General features: G+C 41.0%; 1 protein-coding gene across 1 annotated transcript in view; it reads left to right on the top strand.

The window, feature by feature from the left end:
• LOC126267888 (atrial natriuretic peptide receptor 3) overlaps positions 1-20,596 on the top strand; it is a 423,241-nt gene that overhangs the window by 110,648 nt on the left and 291,997 nt on the right. Inside the window, exon 2 of the mRNA XM_049973197.1 lies at positions 7,075-7,312. Coding sequence (XP_049829154.1) covers positions 7,075-7,312 — 238 coding nt within the window. The remainder of the gene's footprint in view (positions 1-7,074; positions 7,313-20,596) is intronic.

Below are 20,596 nucleotides of genomic sequence, written 5' to 3'. Positions count from 1 at the left end.
CAAAGAAGGGCAGCTCGTTTTGTATTATCGCGTTATAGGGGAGAGAGTGTGGCAGATATGATACACGAGTTGGGATGGAAGTCATTACAGTATAGACGTTTTTCGTCGCGGCGACACCTTTTTACGAAATTTCAGTCACCAACTTTCTCTTCCGCATGCGTAAATATTTTGTTGAGCCCAACCTACATAGGTAGGAATGATCATCAAAATAAAATAAGAGAAATCAGAGCTCGAACAGAAAGGTTTAGGTGTTCGTTTTTCCCGCTCGCTGTTCGGGAGTGGAATAGTAGAGAGATAGTATGATTGTGGTTCGATGAACCCTCTGCCAAGCACAAAAATGTGAATTGCAGAGTAGTCATGTACATGTAGATGTAGATGTAGATGTAGATGCTATACAACAACTTCTACAGTTTACTCTACCAAAATGTAATGTATTGCTTTCATGTCATTCTTAAAATACTTTTAGTCACAGAAGAAGTCTTTTGAGGGTGGCTTGTGTTTACAACCAATAGTAATTGGAGGTATCATTGATCTTATGCTAGACGTGTCCTGCACGGAGGGACACATATCACAGTTTACGGTCGGCGATTTTTGCTAGCTAATCAAGGAAATTATTGATAATAAGCAGGTAGTCTAAGATGCTGTCGTACGTGTGAGTTGCGAAACTAGGTGTTCGAGATAAGTTTTCTATTAAGAGGCCAGCATGGAACTGCGGAAGTCATTATCTCTATACTCTGTGGAACACAGGTTCATTCTCTCTGACAGTGGTTCACAAATGAAATCGCCTCATGTATACAACATAACGTTAAAAAAGTTTCTAACAACGTCAATGACGACCCCTTTACATCAGTGTAAAAATCGATAGTCATTTAGTCGATCTGGAGAAAGAGAGAACTACAAATGTTACTTCACCGTTGATAGTTACCTTTTCGGGCTATTTTGGCTTCTGTTATATACTGATCTTGCTAGACATTTTTGGTATTTAGATACGGACAAATATATCCCTTCCGCTGGTGACTGATGTGTCGTTACAGTGTATGTATTGCATGTGAGACTAGTGACTTCGTTGCTGTTCGTGCCTAACTTCCACTAGATTTCAATATCGGCACAGTTACGTACAGGCATTATTGTTAATGTTAACTGAAGCAAGTTCTGGATTCTTTCAAAAATCTCTTTATAGACGTCTTCTTCCCAAGTGGTTACGGCGTGTAATTTGGAATCCGATATATTCTCAAGACTGGTTATTTTCAACCAAATACCAGGGGAAATGATAACGGGGCCTAAAGTGTTCCTAATTAGGAATATTATGCCAGGGATTACCACGTCTAGTATTTGCGTTACCACCGACGACCGTGGTCAGGTATGGGAACTAGAAGCTAGTGTTCATTATTACCTGAGACAGGATGCCCCTGCCAAAAATATAACCAGCTACAGTTTTTTTTTTTTTTTTGTGTAGCTGTTTGTTGGTGTAAGAGAGTATGGGCGTGTGGGCACAGACCATTTTAATTCGTGAAACTTATGTAGCTGAAACTTTAAAATAAGCTGCTGTGAGAGTAATAGACTTTTGGCAATAAGTTACATAAGATGAACACAGTTCCACGATGACCATTGCATTAGTCAGAATAATTTTCTGTCCTGAAAACTTTTTTATTTTAAAAATTATACATCATAACGCATTTCGGTTTAACCCTCCACCAGGGTCTCTGGTATAAGAAAGAAAAAACGGAAGCAGTTTTAGGCAGACACATGATGGTAAATTTGTGTCAATATTTGAAACTTGCTTTCCTAAAAAATTATCCAGAAGATTCATATAAAAGCAACTAAGCCTTTGATAACTAGGGAAATTAAAAATCTCGTGTAAGAGGAAGTGGAAAATCTATGTGAAGATCAGACTTAGTTAAGATTCGACATTGCCTGCACACTACAGAAAATACTGTAGCATTTTAAGGACAGTCAATAAAATGTTCAGCGGTACGCATGTCCTGATATAAGGAAATAATGCAGATAATAAGACTCAAATTATGTGGGATATTGTGAAATGGGATACAGGACATCCAGTCACTGTATAAAATTCTGTCAGAATTAAGCTAAATGACAATGTTCTGACTGATAATTCAACGTTGCAAGTACTGTTAACAATGTCTGACAGGTATCGGAAAAAGTTTTAAATCTAATTTACAATCATTTCTTCTGGACAACTCCTTCTATTCCATCGACGAATTTCTACTTAAAAACTGGTAGCCAATAAAAATTAAAAAGAAGCTGTAGCTGCGTGACTGGGATTAAAAATAACAATGTATTCATTAATGTTAACAATGGTCATAAATACGTGATCTGTAAACTGACTCGTTCCACATCATTTCGATGGAATAATAGTTCAAACGATATACGGAACATGTAAGTAATCAGCCAGCTAACATCATACACATATACAAAATGGTTCAAATGGCTCTGAGCACTATGGGACTTAACATCTATGGTCATCATTCCCCTAGTACTTAGAACTACTTAAGCCTAACTAACCTAAGTACAGCACACAACACCCAGTCATCACGAGACAGAGAAAATCCCTGACCCCGCCGGGAATCGAACCCGTGAACCCAGATGTGGAAAGCGAGAACGCTACCGCACGACCACGAACTGCGAACGTACACATATACAAAAATAAAGCGAAACATACGACACCAAAGGACTTCGATACATAGCAGAATGTCAACTTCCAGCCTACAAGTAAGCCGTGGATAAATTGGCCATTTTACCAATAGTTGCTATTCCATTTTAATTATTGTTTTACAATCTTTTCAGAGAAAATTATAACAAAATCATTGCTGTACTATCCCTGTTTTATAAATTTATGTTGCAAGGGAGTTTCTACCTAATTTTACATTGGAAGAAAAAAGATTGCTTTATGCTTCGTCTTATGCAATTTACGCCACATTTTAAAGTGGTTCCGTACTCACATTAGCTCATAAAACATCTTATTCTTACTGGTGTTACCTATAGAAAATAACTGTATGCCTGATACTAAAATATTTAGATGTTATGTTCGATCTCGAGCGAGAAAAGTGCATTGTTGCACTGACGCCGAACAACGGCCACAGTTTGTTACTTAAGACAGGCTGTCTCACTGAAGAGTTAGCAGTAAGACATGGTACACTTGTACGTTCGAATCTTACGTCATACATTGCGTCATCGTCGTGTTATGTAATATGCTTCGTTTTATATATATAAAATTGTCTACTCTATTGGTTTCTGTATTATCTGACTGATTCCGATGATGGGTTAACGCGCAACGCGTTATGATGTGCAGTTTACAAAATAAAGAAGCTGTCAGGATCTAACATAATCTTAATTAGGAATGCGCTATCCTTGACGTGAATGAAATTTTCAGTCTGGAGCGGACTCATATGAAACTTCCTGGCAGAGTAAAACTGTGTGCCGGACCTACGCTCTAGCTCGGGACCTTAGCCTTTCACGGGCAAGTCCTCCGAACTGCCCAAGCACGACTCACGTCCCGTCCTCACACCTCTACCTCTGCCTGCACACTGCTACCTTCTCCCCTCGCAAGTTTCACAGGACAGCTCCTCTGAAGTTTAGTGGGGTAAAAGATGAGATACTGTCGGTAGTAAAGCTGTGAGCATGGGGCATGAGTCGCGTTGGATAGCTCAGAGGAGTTGCCCGCGAAAGGCAAAGGTCCCGAGTTGGAGTCTTGATCCGGCACATAGTTTTAACCTGCAGGAAGTTTCAGAATTTTTCATATTTCTGGTATTAAATATGGATTTTTTGTTGGTTTGAAAAGGTTATTGAGTGGTGTTACATTATAAAGCAAACGTGCAATTACGTTTTTATTTAAATTTAGTGAGGCTCCGTTTCTCTTTGCTCGATGGTTTGCACCCACCACCAATAATTCTGCCTTGATAAACGCTGAGTTGACGTGAACAGAAAGCATGTAAGATACAATTTTTTAAGTTATTTGGTGATTTAATCAGTTGCTTTTAAGCATATACTGTAATTTGTCGCCGGCCGCTGTGACTGATCGGTACTAGGCGCTTCAGCCCGGAACCGCGCTGCTCCTACGGTCGCAGGTTAAAATCCGGCCTGGGGCATGGATATGTGTGATGCCCTTACGTTAGTTAGGTTTAAGTACTTCTAAGTCTAGGGGACTGATGAGCTCAGACGTTCAGTTCCATAGTGCGTAAAGTCATTAGAACCATTTTGTAATTTTTCACAAGGTTTTATTTTTTCTTTTTTTTTCAGGAAACGTTTGTCATGATTCTGTAATTTCCTTCGAGTTTCTAAAATTAATTTCATAATATGAATCATCTTTGCACGTACTAGATAACACGTTAAATGTATCTTCTTTTTCCAGTAATATGATTCCTTCCATTCCCAAGCTCTGAGCGCTTGGGCAATCTGTTTTAGTCACAAAGTTCAGTATTAAGACCACACCTGTTCATAAACATGGGCGAATGACTAAACTAAAAGCTACTTTTTGGCTCCAAATGAAAAGCAGATACAAGATTTGAAGATAGTTAGTGTCCTCAAAAGAACAGATACCACTGACGACCGTGCAGCTTCTCTAGAATAAATGATAGTTAATTGAAACCCTCAGCTGCTGGCAGGTGTTGTTGATATATCGCGATAGGGACAGCTGAAAATGTGTGGAACCCGAACCCGAGATCTCCTGTTTACATGGCAGACGCTCTATCCGTGTGAGCCACCGAGAACACAGATGAATAGCGCTACTGCAGGGACGTATCCGTTGCATGCCTCCCGCGAGACCCACATTCCCAGCTGTCCACACTCTAGATACGTAATGTGCCTAACAGATATTTTTCCATCCACTCATTACTCGCGCACTCTAATGTGACGATTCCCGTAAGAGTTCGGGCAACCTGTGCGCTTTCGTACAGACGAAGGTCAGTGCCTGGGTAGCCTACCGGTGTGTCAGACCCACCATACTTGCTCCAGACACTGCGAGAGGGCTGTACAAGCAATGATCACACGCACGGCACAGGAACCGCGGTGTTGGCCGTCGAATGGCGCTAGCTGCGCAGCATTTGTGCACCGCCGCCGTCAGTGTCAGCCAGTTTGCCGTGGCATACGGAGCTCCATCGCAGTCTTTAACACTGGTAGCATGCCGCAACAGCGTAGACGTGAACCGTATGTGCAGTTGACGGACCATGAGCGAGGGCGTATAGTGGGCATGCGGGAGGCCGGGTGGACGTACCGCCGAATTGCTTAACACGTGGGGCGTGAGGTCTCCACAGTACATCGATGTTGTCGCCAGTGGTCGGCGGAAGATGCACGTGCCCGTCGACCAGGGACCGGACCGCAGCGACGCACAGATGCACGCCAAGACCGTAGGATCGTACGCAGTGCCGTAGGGGACCGCACCGCCACTTCCCAGCAAATTAGGGACACTGTTGCTCCTGGGGTATCGGCGAGGTCCATTCGCAACCGACTCCGTTAAGCTGTGCTACGGTCCCGTACACCGTTAGGCCGTCTTCCGCTCACGCCCCAACATCGTGCAGCCCTCCTCTAGTGGTGTCGCGACAGGCGTGAATGGAGGGACGAATGGAGACGTGTCGTCTTCAGCAATGAGAGTCGCTTCTGCCTTGTTGCCAATGATGGTCGTATGCGTGTTTGGCGCCGTGCAGGTGAGCGCCACAATCAGGACTGCATACGACCGAGGCACACAGGGCCAACACCCGGCATGATGGTGTGGGGAGCGATCTCCTACACTGGCCGTACACCTCTGGTGATCGTCGAGGGGACACTGAATAGTGCACGGTACATCCAAACCGTCATCGAACCCATCGTTCTACCATTCCTAGACCGGCAAGGGAACTTGGTGTTCCAACAGGACAATGCACGTCTGCATGTATCCCGTGCCACCCAACGTGCTCTAGAAGGTGTAAGTCAACTACCCTGGCCAGCAAGATCTCCGAATGTGTCCCCCATTGAGCATGTTTGGGACTGGATGAAGCGTCGTCTCACGCGGTCTGCACGTCCAGCACGAACGCTGGTCCAACTGAGGCGCCAGGTCGAAATGGCATGGCTAGCCGTTCCACAGGACTACATCCAGCATCTCTACGATCGTCTCCATGGGAGAATAGCAGCCTGCATTGCTGCGAAAGGTGGATATACACTGTACTAGTGCCGACATTGTGCATGCTCTGTTGCCTGTGTCTATGTGCCTGTGGTTCTGTCAGTGTGATCATGTGATGTATCTGACCCCAGGAATGTGTCAATAAAGTTTCCCCTTCCTGGGACAATGAATTCACGGTGTTCTTATTTCTATTTCCAGGAGTATATATATATATATATATATATATATGAAGATAGTAACTGTTCTCGAAAGAACAGATACCATTGATGACCGTGCAGCTTCTCTAGAATAAATGATAATTAATTGAAACCATGAGCTGCCGACAGGTGTTGCTGATATCTTGATGGGGCAGCTGAAAATGTGTACATTACGTATGTAAATTGTGGACAGCTGGGAATGTGGGTCTCACGGGAGGCGTGCAAGGGATAAGTCCCTGCAGTCGCGCTATTCATCTGTGTCATCGCTGGCTGAGATAGACAGAGCGTCTCGCAGGTAAGCAGGAGATATCGGGTTCGGGTCCAGGTCGGGGAACACATTTTCAGCTGTCCCCATCGAAGTATATCAACAACACCTGTCGGCAGCTGAAAGTTTCAATTAATTATTGTGTAAATACAGGATCGGCAGTTGAAATGATGACAGGCTGTCAACAGTAATCGTTTAAGAATGGGAAAATGACGGAATGTTTCACCTGAGGACAGAATGCAGCTGACTGAATAGACTTCTTTCATACACAGCTCCAACAGACTGGTTCCACTCAAAGAATGAATGAACAGTCCAACCTATCCGTAAACTATAATTCACTGGAACGATTTTCTTTATTTGCTTGCTCCCGTAGACTAGTTTCACTCGAAACAATGTGTGAACGAATAGTTCATTCGATAAGTCGACTCTTTTCCAATGACTGACCAAATCGACTGTTTCCCATCGCCAATCGAGGCTGACCACGTCGTTCGACGCCGCAGGTGCGCGCGGGCGTGATCCTGCCGGCCAACTCGAGCGAGTTCTACCCGACGCTGGAGCGCGTGATGCCGCTGCTGGAGATGGCCGCCGCGCGCGCGCAGGCCGAGCTCAACGTCTCGTTCGACTTCATCCAGGCGGACTCGGGCTGCCAGGCGCAGTACTCGTCCGCCATCGCCGTCGAGCAGTACTCCACCGACTGCGTGCACGTCTTCGTGGGCCCCACCTGCGAGTACGACCTGGGTGAGTAGCCTGCCCGGAGCGCGTCCGACTCGTCTCGATACGGCTGCGCCCTACGCAACGCGCATAGCTCGGCGGAAGCTAGCGAAGGTCGCCGATATCGCCTCGCTGAGTGATCGGCGTCCACTGCCACCTGGATGTTTCGTGATCTCGTTCACTAGCACATGTTGTTGTTGTTGTTGTCTTCAGTCCTGAGACTGGTTTGATGCAGCTCTCCATGCTACTCTATCCTGTGCAAGCTGCTTCATCTCCCAGTACCTACTGCAACCTACATCCTTCTGAATCTGCTTAGTGTACTCATCTCTCGGTCTCCCTCTACGATTTTTACCCTCCACGCTGCCCTCCAATGCTAAATTTGTGATCCCTTGATGCCTCAAAACATGTCCTACCAACCGATCCCTTCTTCTAGTCAAGTTGTGCCACAAACTTCTCTTCTCCCCAATCCTATTCAATACCTCCTCATTAGTTACGTGATCTATCCACCTTATCTTCAGTATTTTTCTGTAGCACCACATTTCGAAAGCTTCTATTCTCTTCTTGTCCAAACTAGTTATCGTCCATGTTTCACTTCCATACATGGCTACACTCCAAACAAATACTTTCAGAAACGACTTCCTGATACATAAATCTATATTCGATGTTAACAAATTTCTCTTCTTCAGAAACGCTTTCCTTGCCATTGCCAGTCTACATTTTATATCCTCTCTTCTTCGACCATCATCAGTTATTTTACTTCCTAAATAGCAAAACTCCTTTACTACTTTAAGTGTCTCATTTCCTAATCTAATTCCCTCAGCATCACCCGATTTAATTTGACTACATTCCATTATCCTCGTTTTGCTTTTGTTAATGTTCATCTTATATCCTCCTTTCAAGACACTGTCCATTCCGTTCAACTGCTCTTCCAAGTCCTTTGCCGTCTCTGACAGAATTACAATGTCATCGGCGAAACTCAAAGTTTTTACTTCGTCTCCATGAATTTTAATACCTACTCCAAATTTTTCTTTTGTTTCCTTTACTGCTTGCTCAATATACAGATTGAATAACATCGGGGAGAGGCTACAACCCTGTCTCACTCCTTTCCCAACCACTGCTTCCCTTTCATACCCCTCGACTCTTATTACTGCCATCTGGTTTCTGTACAAATTATAAATAGCCTTTCGCTCCCTGTATTTTACCCCTGCCACCTTTACAATTTGAAAAAGAGTATTCCAGTCGACATTGTCAAAAGCTTTCTCTAAGTCTACAAATGCTAGAAACGTAGGTTTGCCTTTTCTTAATCTTTCTTCTAAGATAAGTCGTAAGGTCAGTATTGCCTCACGTGTTCCAACATTTCGACGGAATCCAAACTGATCCTCCCCGAGGTCTGCATCTACCAGTTTTTCCATTCGTCTGTAAAGAATTCGCGTTAGTATTTTGCAGCCGTGGCTTATTAAACTGAGAGTTCGGTAATTTTCACATCTGTCAGCACCTGCTTTCTTTGGGATTGGAATTATTATATTCTTCTTGAAGTCTGAGGGTATTTCGCCTGTCTCATACATCTTGCTCACCAGATGGTAGAGTTTTGTCATGACTGGCTCTCCCAAGGCCGTCAGTAGTTCTAATGGAAAGTTGTCTACTCCGGGGGCCTTGTTTCGACTCAGGTCTTTCAGTGCTCTGTCAAACTCTTCACGCAGTATCGTATCTCCCATTTCGTCTTCATCTACATCCTCTTCTATTTCCATAATATTGTCCTCAAGTACATCGCCCTTGTATAAACCTTCTATATACTCCTTCCACCTTTCTGCCTTCCCTTCTTTGCTTAGAACTGGGTTTCCATCTGAGCTCTTGATATTCATACACGTGGTTCTCTTCTCTCCAAAGGTCTCTTTAATTTTCCTGTATGCAGTATCTATCTTACCCCTAGTGAGATAAGCTTCTACATCCTTACATTTGTCCTCTAGCCATCCCTGTTTAGCCATTTTGCACTTCCTGTCGATCTCATTTTTGAGACGTTTGTATTCCTTTTTGCCTGCTTCATTTACTGCATTTTTATATTTTCTCCTTTCATCAATTAAATTCAATATTTCATCTGTTACCCAAGGATTTCTACTAGCCCTTGTCTTTTTACCTACTTGATCCTCTGCTGCCTTCACTATTTCATCCCTCAAAGCTACTCGTTTGTCTTCTACTGTATTTATTTCCCCCATTCCTGTCAATTGCTCCCTTATGCTCTCCCTGAATCACTGTACAACCTCTGGTTCTTTTAGTTTATCCAGGTCCCATCTCCTTAAATTTCCACCTTTTTGCAGTTTCTTCAGTTTTAATCATGTGGTCAGAGTCCACATCTGCCCCTAGAAATGTCTTACAATTTAAAAGCTGACTTCTAAATCTCTGTCTCACCATTATATAATCTATCTGATACCTTTTAGTATCTCCAGGCTTCTTCCATGTATACAGCCTTCTTTTATGATTCTTGAACCATGTGTTACCTATGATTAAGTTGTGCTCTGTGCAAAATTCTACCATGTGGTTTCCTCTTTCATTTCTTTGCCCCAGTCCATATTCACCTACTACGTTTCCTTCTCTCCCTTTTCCTACTGCCAAATTTCAGTCACCCATGACTATTAAATTTTCATCTCCCTTCACTATCTGAATAATTCCTTTTATTTCATCACAAATTTCTTCGTCATGTGCAGAGCTAGTTGGCATATAAACTTGTACTACTGTAGTAGGTGTGGGCTTCGTATCTGTCTTGGCCACAATAATGCGTTCACTATGCTGTTTGTAGTAGCTTACCCGCATTCCTATTTTCCTATTCATTATTAAACCTACTCCTGCATTACCCCTATTTGATTTTGTGTTTATAACCCTGTAGTCACCTAACCAGAAGTCTTGTTCCTCCTGCCACCGAACTTCACTAATTCCCACTATATCTAACTTTAACCTATCCATTTTCCTTTTTAAATTTTCTAACGTACGTGCCCGATTAAGGGATCTGACATTCCACGCTCGGATCCGTAGAACGCCAGTTTTCTTTCTCCTGATAACGGCATCCTCTTGAGTAGTCCCTGCCCGGAGATCCGAATGGGGGACTATTTTACCTCCGGAATATTTTACCCAAGAGGACGCCATCATCATTTAATCATACAGTAAAGCTGCATGCCCTCGGGAAAAATTACGGCCTTAGTTTCCCCTCGCTTTCGGCCGTTCGCAGAACCAGCACAGCAAGGCCGTTTTGGTAATTGTTATAAGGCCAGATCAGTCAATCATCCAGACTGTTGACCCTGCAACTACTGAAAAGGCTGCTGCCCCTCTTCAGGAACCACACGTTTGTCTGGCCTGTCAACAGATACCCCTGCGTTGTGGTTGCACCTAGGGTACGGCTATCTGTATCGCTGAGGCACGCAAGCCTCCCCACCTACGGCAAGGTCTATGGTTCATGGGGGGAGGAAAGACGGACTTAGTTTCTAATATTTCTGTATTCCCTCATTGCTTCGTCCGTGAGGGGGCTATTTGACTTCCACGCTGGCATAATTCCTTAATTTCTTCTACTTCGTGATCCATAATTCTGAAGTTAACTTTCTCGCTGTTCTCATTTCTGCTACTTCTCATTACTTTTGTCTTCTTTCGTACTCACTAGGCTGTTCATTCCATTCAACAAGTCCTGTAATTCACCTTCACTTTCATTGAGGGCAGCAATGCCATCAGCGATTTTTATCGTTCATCAGTCGCAAAATTGAACGTTTCTTTCATTTCCGTCATTGCTCCTTTGATGTACAGCCTGAACGGTAGGGACGAAAAGCTGCATCCCTATCTTGCATCCTGTTTAATCCCAGTAATTCATTCTTGGTCTCCCAATCTTATTGTTCTCACTTGGTTCTTGTACATATCTGTAGGTATCCGATAGCATGCGCTACCTAATGTCTTCCAAAATGCCTCGCATAAAAATATGATTTTTCCGGGGCTCACAGCTCGGGTTCTGTTGGTGATACAAAGATAGCTTCAAGTGTTTCGGAAAGCTTACGGCCTAGGGACCAATTGTGTACCTAACAGAAACTGTCCTACAGTAGAGGGTGGAAGTGCGAGTATAACACTCTTCCTCCAGATTAGTCAAATGGAGCCCCGTGGAGTGGCCGCGGGGTCGGAGGCGCCATGTTACGGATTGTGCGGCCCCTCCCGCCGGTGGTTCGAGTCCTCCCTCGGGCATGGGTGTGTGTGTTTGTCCTTAGCATAAGTTAGTTTAAGTAGTGAGTAAGTTTACGAACCGATGACCTCAGCAGTTTGATCCCTTAGGAATTCACACACATCTAAACATTTTTAGACAAATGGAGTAGATCGGTTGGTTCTTTTTGAATTATATGTAACTTATGCAACGTCTTAAGGGGATTGTGGAAGCACTATTTATTTCATGCGTGGTTCCTAAGAAAATCGGAAAAACATAATTTTCATGTACCAGAACAGAGCGGCGGCATCCAAGACTGCTATGCATAGAAAATGGCTGTAATATTATATTCAGAGATTGTGATCACAAACAACCTTGGAAATTTTCTTTATATCTTTATCCGTTTCCGAGATACAGAGCTTCAAAATTACCCTGCTTATATTCATAAAACATTCACTCAATATCCGATGGGAGGCAAAACCTAGTGTAAGTAGGCTGTTTAAGTTTTCTTAATGATAACGCCACGTAGCGCTCTCTATGAAAATCACTGGCAGTGCTTTGTGCAGTCTGTGGCTAGTTTGAATTGTTGTCCGCCATTGTAGTGTTGGGCAGCTGGATGTTAACAGCGCATAGCGTTGCGCAGTTGGAGGTGAGCCGCCAGCAGCGGTGGATGTGGGGAGAGAGATGGCAGAATTTTGAGAGCAGACGATATGGACGTGTGTCCATCAGGAAGAGTAAATTTGTATTATTGGATGTCATGAACTGCGATATATATTATGACCTTTGAACACTACTGTGTGTCAGTTTAAGCACAGTCATTTATAATTTTTCTAATAGGACGTTTCATACGACGACCCTTCCAGGATACCTCACTGGAATCTTCTGATTTTTTCTTGTAGTTTGTGTAATTAGTGTAGCTTTTGTTTATTACTAGGGCGTAATTGTAGAGAGAATCTCCTTTGTAGTTGCGGTCTTTCATTCTTGTACTGTAAAACAATTGTGGCAAGCATGTAGATTTGCACCAAGTATTTCACAGCTGCGCTTGCAATTAAGTAGATATTATTTTCAGTGATATGTTAATGTGTTTTCTTATTTTGCTCTTCAAATTGTGCTTTTCTGTGTTATCGTGTGAAATACGTGATAATTATAGCATGTGAAAAACGTAACACTAGGCTACAAAGTAAACTGAGAAATAATAGTGACAACGAGCGTAGCTTATCAGCACCACTGTGTAATGAATTAACAGACATTCAAAGTAGTAATTTGGTAATTGTGCATAGGGAAATAGAGCGGGCAGCAAATAATGGCGTCGACAGTGAAACAAATAGTGAACAGGGAAGCATTATCGATCGATTAGTCGGCAACAGCTCGCCTCAGGAATCCGAAATGACAGGACACAATCTTGCAAATACTGTAGATTCAGGTTTTGCGTCCTCGCCGTTTTCTCAAATAAGTCAAGACACATTTTCTTCTTTTCAAAATGCGAATATTGCCGGTTCAAATGCACTGCCGAATAGCACTGAGGAACACGTTTCAGACACCAGTGCATTGTTATTACAGTTAATGCAACAAATGGCACAAAGGCTACAAGAGTTAGACAAAACACTTGAACAAAATCAGATACAAATGGGACAAAATCTTCAAAAGTTAGACGCAAAGGAACAAAATCTTCACACCACGATTGAACAAACACGTGAAGATTTAACTACTGAGTTACATAAAATCGAATCGAAATGTAAAAAAATCTGTAATGACGCAAAAACCAAAATTTGTGAGCATTTCCAACCTATTTTTTCGCTGCATGAAAATACATTACAGAATCACAAAGCAGCCATAAAAGAACTGCAAACTATTGTTCATGAAAATCATGAGACCTTGCAAGCTAAAATTGACTCAGTTGTATCTACCGATTCGGTTACGCAAGTTGCAAAAACTCAGGAAAACTTAAAGGACATAGTAGATACGATTTCAACACAAATTGACACTCTGCAACTTGGTTCAGAAAAACTGAGGAAATAAGTACGTTATCGGAGAAAGTAGCCGAACTTTCGGACCAGTTCACTAATTTATCTGCAAAGGTAGATGATGATCTGAATGACGCAAGACCTGTAGCCAAAAATTCAAACGAAATCAGAATCAAATTAATACGCAACACAAAAGAGAATACGGGAAGTACAAGATCAGTTGGCACAAGTAAAATCAAAATTATATATTTCAGAAGACACTCGCGCTCCATCACGAGAACAGGGACTTAGAAATACGGAAAAGCCGCAAAATAATAACACAGGGCATTTCAGAAATTATGAAAGAAATTGGCAAGGTGCACCGAATTTTGAGATGGAACCGCCGACACGAAGTAACAATGACCGATACGCGACTCGCCGACACGATGATTTTGACTATAAGCTGTTTATTACAACACGTAAATTCAAAACATTTAAGAATTCTGGCAACGACATTCATCCACAAGCGTGGCTTCATCAATTCTCTCATTGTTTTCCTCCCAACTGGTCATTAGAGAACAGATTAGAATTTATGTGTGGCTACTTAGAGAATGAACCAGCTGAAAGAATGCGATCGGTCATTCACGACTGTCACAGTGAAGGAGAATTTTATCATGCCTTCCTCTCAGCATATTGGTCTCAAGTTACACAAGACCGAGTAAAACATAGCATCATAATAATGAAAAATTTCGAACAATCTGAATTTTCCAGTCTTGTGAAATATTTTGAAGACATGTTGCACAAGAATCAGTACCTGTCAAACCCTCAGAATTCATCCGCATTTGCTTAATCAAATTGCCTGAACATTTACGACATATTATTTTGGCAGGACGTTTCAAAGACGACATTGAAGCTTTTCATGGACTCTTACAAGAATGCCCGCATCTCTTGGTCGTGCGGTAGCGTTCTCGCTTCCCACGCCCGGGTTCACGGGTTCGATTCCCGGCGTGGTCAGGGATTTTCTCTGCCTCGTGATGGCTCGGTGTTGTGTGATGCCCTTAGGTTAGTTAAGTTTAAGTAGTTCTAAGTTCTACGGGACTGATGACCATATATGTTAAGTCCCATAGTGCTCAGAGCCATTTGAACCATCTTACAAGAATTGGAAATCGACACTGACAGCCGCGGGACGCGAAAACAGGAACACAACAATTACAGGTCACATCCGTCACAATTCGGCGATGAAAGAAATAATAACTGGACACGACAAGGCTATTCTTACAACGTAAATCGTGACCAAAACAGACACCACCCGTGTGACAACCGTTGGCAGAGTAGGAATAATTACAGGGAAAGATCATCTCTCCGCGGTAATGACTATCACAGAGACAATCAGAGAAACAGGCAATATGGAAACCAAACTGATTATTATCAAGGGAGACAGAATAACTTCAGACCCAACGGTCCAGCGCGCAGTTACGATTCAGGGAGAAATTCTCCACCATGTGACCGACAACAAGAAACTGCCGACAAAACGACAGACCTGAATTCCAACAGAACTGGCAGGATTCAAACAGGGCAGGGTCCTCTCGACAAGGTGAATTTGTAGAAGTTAGGTCTCCAAATCCCAATAACGACGCGCGTCAACAAAGAGACAATAGGCAATGACTCATACAGCTGGCAGCCACAAATTGTACTTATGAAACTGACGACGCAGCTGCCGCAGCTAGTAATTACGTAAAAATGGAAGACATTAGGGACCTCTTACTCGAGGAACACAATGTAAAACATAACAACATTGCATATCCTGTGATTCACATTACAGTAAATGACGTAAAATTTACCGCAGTACTTGACTCAGGCAGTCCCACTTCAGTAATTAATGAAACAGCTTTTAGCAAATGCAACAAATCGCACGATTTCCCCACACTTCCGTTACGTAAGATTAAATTACAAGGTGCAATTTTTGGAAAAAGTGTAGATGTACGCCAACAAACCAACTTAGAATTCTTTTGTCAAAGTCACAGCTTCTCTATAAACTTTCTTATTGTTCCATTATTGTCGACGGAAATTATATTGGGAGTAGACTTTTTTAATAAATACAAAGCAATCTTAAACTTTCACGATGCTGAAATACGTTTAGAGAAAGAAGGTAAGTCAATTGCTTTGAAATGACGAGGAAATTAATCGGCTTTACCTTCTGTTAGACAATAGTTCGGAATTTTCGACGAAACTTGGCACTAGCAATTACTCTGCAAGTTTTGACAGGGATGATATCGACGGCGTATTTGATACTAATGAGTTAATTCAGAATAAAATTCAAACGATTGAGAATTGTAATGACACTGATAGGCAGGACCTTTTTGAGATTTTACAAGCACATTCCACAGTTTTTACTCACAAAACAGGAACAATCAATGGATTTCAATACCAAATTCGTGTTCGTGAGCATACTAAATTTTGTGTTAGACCATACATAATTCCGACACAGTATAGGAACCGTGTTAGAACAGAAATACAATCTTTGCATGATGAGGGCGTTATTGAGCCTGCAGTAAGCTCATACAACAATCCATTACATGTTGTTGAGAGGAAAAATTGATCGATCAGGCTTGTCTTAGATTCGAGACAAATCAATACTATCATAATTCCTGAAACACAAAAACCGCAAACGTTCGAAGAACTTCTTCAAAATTTTAATGGTGGTAAAGTGTTGTCTTCTATTGATCTCAGATCCAGCTTTTATCAGATCGAACTTCATCCAGCATGTAGAAAATATACAGCTTTCCTTTGTTTCGGCGTTTGTTATCAGTTTCGGAAACTTCCTTTTGGTTTGAACATTTCTTGGGCAGCATTCATTCGTGGGCTAAATTCCATATTACCTGATTTCTTAAAACGTCACATCACCTTATATGTGGATGATATTCTAATAGCAGAAGCCTCATGGGAACAACATAATTGCATCCTCAACAGTTTGTTACCTAGTTTTGCAGAATCTGAAATTGCAGTTAACTTGGAAAAGTCTGAATGCGGTAGGTCAAAGGTGAGGTTTTTGGGACATATTATTTCTTCTGAAGACATTCAGCCGGATCCTGAAAAGCTAGAAGCAATCAGAGTCTTCCAGTTCCATCCACAAAAAAACAAGTCCGCAGTTTTCTAGGTCTCGTAAATGTTTACCGTCGTTTTCTGAATATGCAAATTCTAGTTACACCAAAACTTTGTTCTCTCACTGGAAAAAATACTATTTGGAACTGGGACGAACAAGCACGGTTGGAATTCAATTCTTTGAAAGAATCGCTACTTAACGCGCCAATACTAGCTCATCCAGATCTGTCACAATATTTCTGCCTTAGCACGGATTCTTCTAAAGTCGGTCTTGGTGCCCATTTATTTCAAGAAACCATAGAAAATGACACTACTGCTCAGAAAACCATTGCTTTTGATGGCCGAATGCTAACAAAATCTGAAAAAAATTATTCCGTTACTGAATTAGAAGCTTTATCTATCGTTTGGGCATTTAACATATTACGTTTCTTTCTTTCTGGTGAGCACGTAAAAATATACAGTGATCATCGTGCATTACAATTTCTTATGTCTTCAAAATTAAATCATGACAGGTTAAAACGTTGGGCATTGTTTCTGCAAGAATTCCACTTCACAATAGTCGACATTCCCGGCAAGGAGAACATTGTTGCGGACGCACTGTCACGCGCACCGGCTGGGCTTGAGAAAAGTAACACAGAAAGCAACCTCGAGAGAAATTTCAGTATTCTTTACATTCAGAAAGTCGCCTTTGAAAACTTCATCACCACATCTTTAAAGGACATTGCTCATGAAGTAGATAAAGATCCGATTTGGAAAGACATCAAAAGTAAATGGCATGAAAAGACACACACACAGATTCGGCATTATTATCTGGTTAGAAACAACATACTGTTCAAACGATGCTCTGTTGATGACAAGCTATGGGTACTTTGCATTCTTGACGATTTTGTTAATAAGCTCATTTTGTACATTCATTTCAGCTATGCACATTTTGGTCCACGAAAATGTTATCATATTCTTCGGACGACTTGTTATTTAAACAATATGGAAAAGAGAATTAGAAGAGTCTTGTCTATTTGTAAACTATGCCAAAGGCGAGATCATCTACTATCTGATATCGTGATCCCTTGTTTCCTATCATTCCTTCTAAATTAAAAGAATTTGCTGCTGTTGATCTCTTGGGACCTCTTGTCAGAACACCGAATGGATTTTCGTACGTTCTAGTCGCTGTTGAACTTACTTCAAAATTTGTTTCTTTCAATCAGTTACGTAAAATCACTGGTCGGTCTGTATCCTACGCCTTTGTTAAAAATTTCTTACGTGAAGTTGGACACGTTAGTAAAGTCATTTCAGATAACGGACCGCAATTCTGATCTGTTGTTTGGTCACGTATGTTTCGGAACCATAAAATCAAAGCTGTTTTTATTTCATTGTACTCATCATATTGTAACCCGTCTGAACGGATTATGAAAGAAATCAATAAGCTTTGCAGACTTTGTCACGCAAAGCATCAGCATTGGGACAGATATTTACACTTACTTCAAAACGTGCTGAATGAAATGCCTCATGACTCCACTGCTTTAAAACCAATTCTTGTACTGAAGAATGAAGAACCACCGAACAGAATCTGAGAGCTTGCACCTTTTCCGAATACACGTAAATTTCGACACAAAGACATAATTGATTTGGCTATTAAAAACATAAAATCTGCAGCAGACAAAAGGAGAAAACTACACGGTAAAGCAAATGCAAAGAAATTACATATTGGTCAGAAAGTTCTCATTAAAGCTCATTCATTGTCACATAAGAACAAACACTTGAGTCACAAATTCTTTCTGATTTACAATGGACCTTACAGAACGTATACCACATGATAATTGCGTTGAAGTTGAAACTCTGCGTACTAGGAAGAGTAAAGGTTTACACCACATTTCACATGTAAAACCGTTTATTGAAAGATAATCTGCTTTTTAACTTAGTCTTTGCCATAAAATTTTTCACTTTACGTTACTAGTATGCTTTGTCAGACTTAGAATCTGTTAACAAGCAGCATTGTTTGAAGTTAAATATCCAGTCAAGAACCAAGAGAACTTATTTAAACAGAAATTACGAATGCATTGTTATAGTGAGCAGACGACACAGTGTCGTTATTTGTACATTATTGCTTGTTAGTTGCACGATCACGTAACGACTATAAGGCTCACATACTTAGAAAATATACTGGCACTGCTAATGAGATTTTCATGCAACATTTTGGTTTACTTGAAAAGACATTCTTTATTTGAAGTACTTACTGTGGGATTAAAGATGACTTAGCATTTGGTTTCTTTGACAGCTACACAATTATATCACGACGCTACTAATGTGTGACACAATTTACATTGTTGCTTTTGTGCTGCATCTGCTTTATATCTGCACAGTTTTTCTGAATTCTTCTGGAAAGTAAAACATATTTTAGTAGTAACTTTGTGATATAGCTACAATAAGACAGCCTTTTTTGTAGCACAACAATACGTTACAGTGTAGTATTTTCTTGATTACGGTACTGTACGTAATAACTACGATATCTATACGCATAGCATTTCGCTTTTGTTTATTACGAGGTAAATACATTGACTTCCACAGAACTTTGCTTACGGACGACGATAATTACGACAATTGGCACATTTTTACCCGTAAGTAATGACAGAGATTATGTTACAACAAGACGCAAAATTTAGCGCTACAGGACACGCATTTGAGTGATTAATTTTGTGCTTAAAACATTTATTTTTAAAGATTTTTTAATTAGAAAAAAAGTTTTTCGTGACACATTTCATTCCATTTCTGTAATCTGTAACACCTGAGGGTATAATTACATTAACCCTCAGGGGCACACGCTTACTTTGTGTGCCATGTGTTTGGCAAGCACAAGGAGCCCTAGCTAATATGGTATTCGCTTATACAACTTTACACATCGGTACCATATTTCTCTAACACATAAATTACGCAGCTATCTGATCATTTAACTGAGAAGGACAAACATTTATTTTTTTCTACATCAGTGACAGACGTTTACGCCATTACACAGTTGGATAACTTCACACTTACGAAATTGTATTTTGTCTGTACTTTGTGAACTGTTCATATTTTTTCGGAACCATTGTGATAATATTAGAGCTTTGAATGACGTATTTGGTAAGGGATCATGATTTTTGAAGTACGTTTAAGGTAGATGACTTTATTGAAGGTCTTGAAATTATTGAAGAAGCTGCGACGACTCTGAGATGTGATTGATCTGTTATGATTTTATTACGATGGCGATGTGTATTATGCTGTTGAGGTATGTTTATGATCAATAAGCTGTGTATCGTACTTTAAGAGTTATGAAATATGTGTAAATGCGTGAATGTATCACAATGCCAGCGAAAATCTTTTGGACACTGTTATATTTATAAGATTTTGTTTCTACAGATTTGTAACGCAAATATTTCGACCTGTGAAATTGTATTTGCATCAAACTGTCACTGTGGCGGAAACTGATGTCATAAATATTTCGCTAAGGAAGGTAGGTCACTGTAAGCACCCAGCTGAGCGACAATCACCTGGAGGAAAAGCCATTAGTGTGTGCCTTTCAGAGGCACAGGTGGAGCAAAAAGGAGGCCATTATCCTCGCTATTGACATTTATTTGTAGAAAGCATCTCAAATACGACACGCTCAAACTTGAAAACATATGATTACACTGTGGAGCTCGTAATTTATGATATTTACTAAAATGCCTAATGATATGATAAACATTTTATATCTATTGTCTTTGTAGTTGAGAGATTGCTCATTTTGTTTAATATCTAGTATCTAGCTCCACTGCAGCATTGCTTAAAATAAAATTTTATAGATGTACTAATATAAATATTTTATGCCTACAGATCCAGTAAATAACAACTTTATGATCTACTTCAAAAAAACGAAAGAGCACAAAATGACATTTCCCTTCACAGGAATTGCATACGGAATTTTCTTTTCAACTACATGGAATTTTTTTGGTAGAATAACTTATTGTGGTGCACCACTTTAATTACATAGACATTAAAATGTGAATAGACATTTCCCTTATCTGCATAATTGTCTTTAGTGTACTACGTTTTCTGCTCGAGCTTTGTCATGTTTAGGTATAAGCT

Source organism: Schistocerca gregaria, chromosome 4 (genome assembly GCF_023897955.1).
Source record: "Schistocerca gregaria isolate iqSchGreg1 chromosome 4, iqSchGreg1.2, whole genome shotgun sequence".
Classification (NCBI taxonomy): Eukaryota; Metazoa; Arthropoda; class Insecta; order Orthoptera; family Acrididae; genus Schistocerca; species Schistocerca gregaria.
This window is presented reverse-complemented; position numbering and strand designations above follow the sequence as displayed.